This window comes from Mirounga leonina, unplaced genomic scaffold (genome assembly GCF_011800145.1).
Source record: "Mirounga leonina isolate KUSES-001 unplaced genomic scaffold, KU_Mleo_1.0 Mir_126, whole genome shotgun sequence".
Classification (NCBI taxonomy): Eukaryota; Metazoa; Chordata; class Mammalia; order Carnivora; family Phocidae; genus Mirounga; species Mirounga leonina.
Window position 1 is genome coordinate 9817289 of NW_023270314.1, and position 11019 is coordinate 9828307.

An 11019-nucleotide genomic window follows, 5' to 3' on the forward strand; every position below is an offset into this window, starting at 1 on the left:
CTTATTAGCCCTACTTAACACAATCCGGGAGTTGGTAAAGATACCTTGATTTGTTCTTGTGAAGGGTTTACTTCTTAAGATACGTCCAAAATACCTAAAATATTAAGGTGCAAATACTTCAATAGCAAATGTACTTACACATCAGAAATAAAAAACATTTAGGAGACCATAGATTTGCCTGTGGGTTCAATAAAAGAGCTGAAGATATTTTGTTTTATAGTCACACATTTTATTACAAATTTCTTTTATTTTGTACCCAATAGAAAAGCAAGTTTGGAATCTATTTACAAGTACTATACATTTACACATATTATGTACAGTTAATGAATTTAAAGAAAATGGGCAGAGAAACACAATATATACGGAAGAATATGCCACTGTACATGGTTTATTATCATCATGGTCCTTAGTGTTACTGAATCTTTATTGTAGTAATAAATACAGTTCTATATTTACACATCTTATAAAACATCTCATAAATGTATTTTTTTTCAATTCCAAGTTAAAACATCTGATCAAAATAAACATGCTTATATAAAAATAAATCTACTTAGCAGTCTTTTGGTTTAGATGTATTGAAGCTAATGTAGTATAATAGAAGTTACAAATTAATCCTTTGACCTTTAGTATTTAATAATTTTGCTTCTTAAAATACTTAACACATGTATTACATACGGAATAAGCAGAGAAGTCATGTTCCTGACATCAAGTGGGTTGGTCCAGAGACAACACAGCTAAAACCAAGCTAAATAAACAGGATATGTTACAAGTCCCTGTTGAGTCCAAAGTGGTTTCAGACATCATTGCTAGAGCTACTAGAGATACACATGTGAGAAGTTATTATGCCAGTGGGTTTCATTTATGTCGGTCTGCATTTGATTATTTCCTTAAGATGCACATTAGTTTGAATCAACTGATAAAACCACCTGCAAAAAGTGTGCACTCACTTGAAAACAAACAAGCAAACAAAAAACACCAAAATCCTCCCAGGTTGCTCACCATCTTTTCTAGGTATATCCATTGCCGGCAATGGACTTTTATTCTGAGTGCTGGACAGCAAGGAGTTAACAAGGAATTAAACAAAGCAAACCTCACTTCTACATGATCGCCTTCATGGCAATTTAAGGATTTAAGTTTATTTTCCTTTCAAAATATTTGTAGACAGTTTTACTTCACTGAGGTGGAACCATCTCATGCTGATACACAAATTCTGGCATCTCTAAAAATGATAGGACTATAACTAAGAAGGCCCCACATTATCCATTCAGGAGGGGATTGGTGACCTGGAAGGATCCTTTGTGAGGAAAGGCAAAAGAGGACTAAAACATCCACATGGTCATTAAAATGCAATCCTACTGGTCACAGCCTTTACTTGGTAATGTAGGCCATTTAAAACCCTATTTTCCAAACACCTCTAACCATCTTTTAAGGGCTTTTCTGGTTTAAAACCTCTTTTGTAAGCAAGTAGTTCTGCCCCTCTCCCCAAATAATTAGATTGGTGAGTTTAAAAAGAATTCAGTTGAAATCATGGGGAATCTTTTTTGAACATTGCAAATCTGCTTTTTAAAATCTGGGCATACCTAAATAGTGTGACTGATCTATCTCTTGTATCTGAATGAATTATAGAAGCAGCATTTAGACTTATTTTTCACTTTCCAGTATCAATAGGTTTTCCAGCTTTTTCCACGCTGAGAGATATCAAAAACAAAGTTTCCACTTGGCTATTTTTAGTTACTGCTCTGATGTACCCAATCTCATATTTTTGGTTTTTCAATGTTTGCAAACGTTTTCTCCCACAGGTGAATTAGAGACATGGGACAAATGCCACAGATGAAAGGTGACAGCTTTCGGTCACCGGGTAAGCTGGTGGTGACACAGAATTGGAAGGCAGGTCATAGCCGATGCTGGTGCTGGTGAAGGTTACCAAGGCTTGGGTTGAGTCACAGGACTGCTTCTCGACATCATCAGAGTTAATAGACATCAGGCTTGGGTTTCTCGATCTTGTCCAGAAGTGGGTTTGCTTTCCCAGGCTCCCCAGATCTTCCTTAAAATGGGGATTGAAGAGGATGTAGAGAAGGGGATTGAGGCATGCAGGAAGCGGGACAATCACCAGAAGGATAAACTTAATTACTTCGGGACTGATAAAGGTGAGGTTTAGTAAGGAGGAGAAGGACAAGAAAGCCACGGGGCAGTAAAGGATACAGTTGGTGAAGAGCAACAGAGCGATGTGCTTCACCATAGAACAGTCCCACATATTCTCCAGGTCTCCCTTTTCCAAATTGCAGTAGAGCTTGGTGTAGGCAATCGTCATCACCAGGAAGCAAAGGGAGTTGAGCAAGACGAGTGCGACCATGTAGCCTGCGGTGCTGGGATCGCCAAAGGGCAGGGGCAGGCAGAGTGGGGAGGCGCTGAACTCACTGCCCCCCAGCAGCGGAACCGTGGCGATGGTCAAGGCCAGCACCGCACAGAGCAGAATGATCGCTTTCAGACTGGAGAAAGGAGTTTTCCTTTCAAGTTTTGCAGAACATTTCACAGAGAACCCACGCTCCAGGGCTGCCAGGGTAAGCAGGAAAACAGATGATTCCGAAGCAAAAATGGACAAAAACCCGACGACCTGACACCCGACGCCCTGCTCCCACCATGCCCCATGCTGTGCAAAGCGGCCAAAAGTGAACGCATCCACACCAGCCAGCACAGCGCTGGAGACCCCCATGAGCATGTTCACTGCTGCTATTAACCCAATCAACAGTTTTATGGAGGAAATGTACAGAGGGGCTCTGAACACCGTTGAGGTCACCAAGGCATTGCAAGTAAGCGCCAAGACGGCTATGGTCCACACTCCAATTCTGATCAGCCAGCTACCAAACAGGTATTCGCAGAGTTTGAAGGGCCCTAGAAGTCCAAGGAAGAAAGAGACTGGGTATCAAACTAAGGTTTACGACCTCTGCCACATTACCTTTTTGTTTCTCTTATTAGGACACCAAGAGAGAGGCCAATAACAGCCAGAATAACAAACAGTTCCCTTGTGGCATGCTCTACTTTCTTTAACTACTGCGAAAACACGAATACCAGGTGCTCATGTTTTGAAGCTAAACACAGAGAAATGGAGATGGGGAATTTCAATCACTTGATTAAGGTCCCCCAAATACAGCCAGATCTCCTGGGCTTTTCATTATACTTTTTCCAGAATGCTTCAGAAATGTTCTGGAAGCAGAGAAAGAGAATCCCAGGGAAATACTCCATAATATTAGAAGGGGAAGTATGGGTAGTACGAGAGTGCATTTCATGAAAATTTCATCTTAGGTTTATAATGACATTTGATATTTGAGAGCAAGAGAGCTGTCTTTTTTTTTTTTTTCCCCCCAACTGGCCTATCCTGTTCCTGGGAATGGGACAAACACGTGAAGTCAATATACAGTTTTTTACTTGTCTGTATAAATTATTATTTGCTTTAATCAAATAGCTATTTAGGGAAGATGAAATCTTAAAAAATAAGTGATTACATGAAGCAAGACTGCTGTGTACCAGTTCAGGCTAGATTGCTGATATCACTTAAACAATTGCCTATGAGGGGTGTCTGGGTGGCCCAGTTGGTTAAGTGGATTCTTGGTTTTGGCTCAGGTCATGATCTCAGGGTCGTGGGATGGAGCCCCGAGTCATCAACATGACTCGGCAGGGAGTCTGCTTGAGATTCTTTCCCTCCCCATCTGTTCCTCAAGGACCCCCACCTCCCCCCTTCTGCAGCCCATGCACTCTCCCCCACTCCCCGCTCAAGTAAATAATAAATAAATAAATAAGTAAGTAAATAAATAAAATCTTTTAAAAATTGCATATGCTTCTAACTACATGATTGATTCTTCAGTTTTCATTAATCTGAATCAAGTCTTTCCCAGAAACCTTATCTATGAATGGGGATCAACTCTAGGGAATGGACATTTCTATTTTAAAAGTCCCCATGGGGAGGGATATAAGAGCCTCAGAGGTGGCACAGATTTCGCTTTGAAGGGTCACCAATATGTCACTGATGGCCTCAGAGTCAGTGGTGGGTATGGTGGGGAGGCAGTGCTGAGACCTTTCTCACCTGGGGAAGGTGAGCATTGTGCCGAATGAAGGGCTTTCAGGTCTTCCTCAAAGTCCAGCAGGAAATCTTCAAGATCACGCTCATCTGCAGGAATGAGAAGCCCTGGAATGATGGGTTCTGTCTCTCTTTCCCGGGGACCACCTCCCAGGACCACATCCTCGAGACATGAAAGGTCACAAAGGGAACTGAAGGCCAGACATCTCACTTTTCCCTGGGCTCCGGCTTTGGGCCTTTGGATGTTCTACTCGAGCTACTATATGACGTAGTAATTCCAGATGAACTGGGGGCGAGGGAGGGTAACCCCAGGCTCCGGACCATAACAGCTTAGCTCTCTCCTTCTGTCCTTGTTCCCTGCAGCTCATGATGGCCCCAAATTGCACTGACCTAAATTAGAGAGAGGCTGTGGGCCTCTCTGTCTCCACTTTTCCAACGCTTAGATAGCTAGAGTGCAAAGGTTCTGGGCTGTGTTCTCCGAGCACAAGAAGGAGAATCAGGTATAGTGAGTTTCTATCTTTCCTGGGGAATTCTGCTTAACAAAGGACAAATCAAGTTACTGCTTGGTGCTTAGTTTAGCACCGACTTATGAAATAGGAGTTTTGTGATCTAACATATAGAACAGCTGCCCTTAAACATAAACTCCTTGAAGAACTTTTTCTGGTCCATTGTGTTCCTCCTGGCTCATAGTAGGCGCTCCTAATTTTTTTTTTCCTGCGTGAATAAATATGATAGAAATTAGCATGGATGAAGCCCGAAGAGCAAAAACTAAAGGAAAAACAAGAGCCAGATCCATGCTGTGGCCTCAAACAAAAAAGCCAAGGACTAAAATATCAGCTCCTTAAACCGACGTGTGTGCATGAAGAGAAGGTAAGGTGGGAACATGCAGACAGACGGAATCACACTTGCTTGGGAATCAACAAATCATCAGGGCCCAAAGGGAGAGAAGCCAGTCTGTTTAGACACTGTGCAAACTCGCAAGGTTGGCAGGAAAGGAAAGTGGGGGCCGCCTGGGCACCTCCTCATTACCACAGGTGTGGTTTCAGGTGCGTTGCTGCCTGTTTAAGTAAGTTCGTACTTCAAGGAAAGCCAAGTGCTTTACAGACATTATCTCATTTCGCCTTCCTGACAGATACCTCCATGGGGGGTGGGAGGGGAGAAGGTTTGAGAATTAGTTGGATGAGAAGTGGGATTCTTGAGCCCTTCTGCTGACACATGGAGGCATCTAAATGCCTATACTGTCCGCTCCTCTCAGGCCCTAAGAATAAAAATGGATTTTATCTTCTGGAGGAAACCACTCAGAAACATGTTTTTTTAAAAAAAGGTAGCTGTTGGGGCACCTGGGTGGCTCAGTTGGTTGAGCGACTGCCTTGGGCTCAGGTCATGATCCTGGAGTCCCGGGATTGAGTCCCGCATCGGGCTCCCTGCTCGGCAGGGAGTCTGCTTCTCCCTCCGACCCTCCTCCCTCTCATGCTCTATCTCATTCTCTCTCTCAAATAAATAAATAAAATCTTTAAAAAAAAAAAAGGTAGCTGTAAGGATGAGGTCCTTTTAAAAAAGCTTATTGAAATATTAACATCAATATTAAGAATTACCCCTGAGGATAGTCTATGCTAAAGGGGATCGAATTATAAATAAAAGTATGAAGAAATCACTTACGGAAAAGACGAACTTTGAGAATGAATCCTAAGGGATATTTCTCTTTCTCTGGGAGTCTCTAAGTAGTGGGATTGATTGCCAGCTTGCTGGGGCTGGTTACAGAGGGACTTATCTGGAGTTCGGATGACCCGTTTGATGACTTTTCAAGACCCTTCTAGATACAATTTCATCAGTGTGACATAGCAGGTCTTACCTTGAACTTGAGACATTCCAGCATCTTTCTTATAAAGGTCATCTGTACTGCGGTTGTCCTCTTTATTCCATTGATTAGATATTTTATAGACATTCTCACACACTCCAAATGCACAACACTGGTAAGCATAAGGCATTTCTATAACCCTTTAAATGAACAAAACCAAACAAAAACACATGCTTAAAGACACAGGTTATTAAATATAGTGTTTATCTTCTTTCACTCAATAATTCTGTCTTTGGATCTTAGCCTTAATTGAGAAACTAAAATATTAACTGTGTACAAAGATGTTCATTACTGTGTTATTTATAATAACGATGGAGTTATTAAAAATTATTGCCATGAAATGTTGATAATTGTTGAGGTTGAGTGATGCATATATTATATTATTTTCTCTACTTTGGTGCTCAAAAATTTCCATAATAAAGAAGTTAAAAAATGACTGCTGGGGAAATTGTAGCACCATTAAAAAGTGCTTATAGTATGACATAACGTAAAGTAATGAAAACATGATGTAAATTTGTATAGGTACAGTGGTTCTAACGATTAAAAATACATTGGAAACTAAGTCTGGAAGGAAATAAACTAAAAAGTTGTTTAGGGGGTATTTTTAGATTTTTGCTCTCTTCTACTTTCCAAACTCTCGTTTGGGATTATGGTTTTAAAAGTATGTAAAATGTACTGTGGTTTAAAAATGTGTATATATATGTATATATACACACACATACCTACATGTATGTAGGTATATATAGTCTTTCAAGGGATTTTTTTTAACAGTAATAAGCATAACAGGTCTTAAGAGCATTACTTCCTCAAAGAAATATAAATTTAGTACATTTTATTAGAACATATAACAAGCTAGATTAATTTAAAAACATAAGGAGGACTACAATAATGTTATCATGTTATTTAATTACATGTCCTAGTTTAGACCCCATGGATCAGTGGTTTTCAAACTCTTCCCGTGAACACTAGGATTCTGGGAGGCATCTTTGAGAAAGAAAGGAAATGTGATCAGGAAGACGCAGTCTCCCACTTCAGGGTTTGTCCTAACAATGCCCCAGGGGTGGAGGACTTGAGGGCATGAAATGCAATTCAAAAGAGTCCCATGACCTCATAAATTTCGAAAACTACTATAACACGTCTATTACTTTGCATGACCACAAATGTATCTTATTAGTTTTAATGACAAACTCACTTGAGTTCTGGAAAGTTTTCAGATGATATCAAGCTCTGTAAGGCATGATTTCCTGTTAATTTTAAGTGAGTTAAACCATGTAACCCTGTTACAGGAAGAGACGACAGGCGGTTGGAGGATAGGTCCCTGCAAAACATCAAACAACAATTGGCTTTTGGTCTGTGTTAGCAGAAAGCATCGGTGTTAAAAAAAAGAAGCACAACCTAAAGATTATTAAACTGCTCCATAAGAACTTCTAAGCAGGGTCCATACCCTTCATGGTAAAAATAAACATTTTGGGTTTAGCTCCTGATAATTTTTCGATTTAAAATCAGAATTGCAGAGGGGACGTGTTTCAATCACATTCAAATTGTAGCTTCTACGTTCAGCTTCATTTTGCCAGGTGGGGACATCGCAAATCAGTGGAAGGTGCTACACCTAATTTGAAAAGTGATGTTGAGTGGATTAAGTTGGGCGGGGGCGGAAGGCATAAGAAGCGGAGGGGGCTGGGAAGCGGCACAGGAAAGTTTTCTCTTAGTCAGGATGGCAAATATGAAATGAAAAGGCTTTGGAACTGAAATGACATCTTATTCCACCCCACCTGATTGCTCAGCGAAAATGGAAAATTTCACCTCAATAACCAGAACCAGCTGTCACCCAGATCTTCAATTAAACACGTCAGGGCCCCTGTGGCCTTGGAGGGCGGGGTGGGGAGGGTAGGCGGGGTGAGGGGGCTCCTCTCTGGTCTGACTCAGCTCCAGTGTGGACAGCACTGAGGGCCAGGCAATCTGTGCACGGCGGCCTCTTCCGCAAAACCGACATTTTTGATGAATTTAGGTGGCCCCCCAATTATTTAAAATATGCCATAAACAAATCACGAAATACTCACAGCTTTCTTAGAGATGGCAAAGTGGAAAATGCATTGGGATGAATGGTGGCAATTTTGTTCCAGGCTAAATTCCTATTTAAAAAAAAAATAAGGCAAGTGAGAGGATTATATACTTAAAAAAGATTGTGTGAAGTTTTACCATATATATTCATTCTTCTGCCAAAATTTAACTTCATTCAGGACAAAACAATGAGCTTATCAAATCAGCCTTCAGATAAAGATATTAGTAGTATAAATGACTAAAGAGGGAACTTTAAATCAACCTTGTTTTAAGTCAACCCAGGAAGAATCATGCAAGTGAATATTTTAGATTTTACTGTTTGCTAAAAAGTTCACTGAAACATGGTTGTGAGGTTTTATGAGGGCATTTCTGAGATGAGTGGGGGTGGAGGAGGAGTAAGAGACAGGACCTTCCGAGGGTCTTCCTCTGACTAGCAAGTAAATTCGAAGTGGATAAAATGTCCTAGATCTGTAATGAAACTCAGCAACGCTTTGTGTACGTTGTCAAGTATGTCAGCCCGCGAGAGAAACACCGAGAAGTATTTTAAAAAAATTCCCAGTAAAGGAGATGCACATTGGAATTCTTAACTGCAAAATAAATAAAAAGGGGGCTAATATGTAGGAAATAAAATCCTTTAGTAACGAAAAAAAACCCGTACAGTTTATGGAGAAATAAAGTTCATTCACACACACACACACACACACACATTGAAATGTAGATGATTCAGCAGGAATAAGAACTTCCACATTTCAAAAAAGGAAAAATGAACTTATAATTGGTCTTTTTAAAATGCCTAACTAACAAGTGTAACAAAAGTGTAGACATCTGAGGAAATTGAAAGTGATCGCAGTCAACTTTTCTCTAGCACAGATGAGTGATTTATTTATGATACTGGGCCTCTTGAGTTACCTTGGATAAATGGTCTTCACAGAACATTTATATTCTCATTTGAAAGGCTCCCTAAACTGGATGAAACTGGAAGGCTTTTTATTTTGATCCATCACGGATCCCAGAACAGAAAACAGTTTTGGTGAACAAGGGGAGGAAATGGCAGGGAAGGGGTGGGGAAGCTCAAAATGGGGGTTGGGGAATTAAGCGAGGAGCCTGGCTTCTGCTGAGCTGCTCCTAAAGTCTCTGCCCAGTGAGGGGAGCAGGTCCTACCATCTGTCAAAGTCTTTCGTGGTTTCAGGGGGAACATGGGTGCCCCCGGTGAGCCTCACAGAGCGGAATACCAGGAATGTAGGCCAAGTCCTGCCATGGGGCTTTATAGCAATTTGACTGGTTTTCGAGTAAATATGGGAGAATTTGTATGTGCAAAGGACCGTAATTCCTCTCCTGTTTGTACACCTGTGTGCTGGAATCCTCCCGGCAGCCCCCTGAGGAGCCATTTCCGCTCTCCGGCCATTTTCAGTGCCTGGGGCTGACCTTGCAGGTGGCATACCCATGGCTCCCTACTGTTCGCAGTCGGATTCCTGGTGGAAGCTCAGGAGAGAGAACTTGGGCACTGGTGCTCCTTCTCTCCTTTGGAGTCTTGTGTCTGGCGGCAAATGCACACCTTCTCGACCACGGCCTCCCTTCTCTGTGCCTGTGTCTCTGTGGCCTCAGCCTCGGCCATGTTGTTGGTTTCTGCACACCCGTCCCTCGCTTGCTCTCATAACCGTCAGCACAACTCTGAGAGGTAGGTGTTATCCGTAGCCCCATTTTACCGGCGAGGAGTGAAACACAGGGTACTAAGTGACTTGCTCCAAGTCATAGAATAATCTCAGGAGCTGGGCTTCAGACTCGAGCTGACTGACATCAGAGTCCCTGATCTTTTGCTCAGAACACGTTCGACATGCTTAAGTAAATAATGAGAGAGCCACCGTCGTAGACCCTGGGGGATACGACGATGAAAACGTTCTTGTCATTTTGGGGTAGGGCACCGTGTACACATGGCAGTGCTGAGAGCTGTGTCCTGTGTCCGAGTGCAAAGGGCATCAGAGTGGCCTGGGCTCATGGCAGGAGGTCTTGTTCCTACCAGGGCACAGGCAGGGGGCAAGTCAAGAAGGGGGAGGAATCCGATGGGCAGCAGGAACAGGGGAGCTAGCCACCATGTGTCAGAGGCCTGGGGATGTGTGGGTGAGCGTCAGGAGGTCGTACGAGGAGGTTGGAGTCAGATTTTGAAAGGCAGTGCTGGGAAGTCTAGTCTCTATCTTGAAGACATTAGGGGACTAACGAGATTCTTGCACCAGGGAAGCACCATAATTAGATTTCTATTTGAGAAAGATTCTCTTCACAGACTGAGTGGGGACCAATGGCGGAAAGGCTGGTGGAGATCCAGGGGAGCCATCCTGTGGGCCTGTGGCAGAAAAGTGGATGAATTGGAGGTGGCAGAGTTTAGTGGGGTCTAAGGGGCAGGAGGAGTTCAGGGAGACTTGGACATGGAGCCTTCAGGGTCTGCGTCCCATTCTTCTGGTGTCATTAGAGGTCAACCTTTTATTTCGTATGTATATGAAAAAAAATTTTTTTTTGGTGAGAACATTTAAGTGCTACTATATTAGCAAATTTCAATGACATAATAGAGTGTTATCAACTATATCAGCCTTTTAAGATGGAACTGACTTTTGGAAACAGCCAGAACTCCAACTGGGTGAAAAAGGCAGGTAATGAGATAGGCAATGTATTTTTGTTTGACATTTATTAAGAAAAGTAGAAGAACTTCACAAGCTGATACCAAAAGTAAGAAACGGGCAACATATTTAAATTCAGAACAAGATAGTTTTCAAGGTAAATTTTTAGGAGAAGATGATTCTTAAGGGTAAATTTAAAATGTTTTGAGGAATGGTATTATTTTACAAGGATATAGTCTCTTAAGTATTAAGAAAAACTTTAGGGGGGGCACCTGGGTGGCTCAGTCAGTTAAGCACCGATGCTTGATATTGGCTGAGGTCATGATCTCAGGGTCGTGACATTGAGCCCTGTGTCGGGCTCTACACTCAGTGGGGAGTCTGCTTGAGACTCTCTCTCCCTCTCCCTCTGCCCCTCC

At 42.1% G+C, this 11019-nt stretch overlaps 1 protein-coding gene across 1 annotated transcript in view; it reads right to left on the reverse strand.

Moving 5' to 3' along the window:
• Positions 1-213: 213 nt before the first annotated feature.
• The window catches only part of LGR5 (leucine rich repeat containing G protein-coupled receptor 5), a 27349-nt gene continuing 16543 nt past the window's right edge, over positions 214-11019 (reverse strand). Inside the window, exons 10-14 of the mRNA XM_035002129.1 lie at positions 7994-8065; positions 7126-7251; positions 5928-6073; positions 4082-4165; positions 214-2892 (exon numbers count right to left, since the gene is read on the reverse strand). Of these exons, the coding sequence (XP_034858020.1) occupies positions 1805-2892; positions 4082-4165; positions 5928-6073; positions 7126-7251; positions 7994-8065 (1516 nt within the window). The 3' untranslated portion in view covers positions 214-1804. The remainder of the gene's footprint in view (positions 2893-4081; positions 4166-5927; positions 6074-7125; positions 7252-7993; positions 8066-11019) is intronic.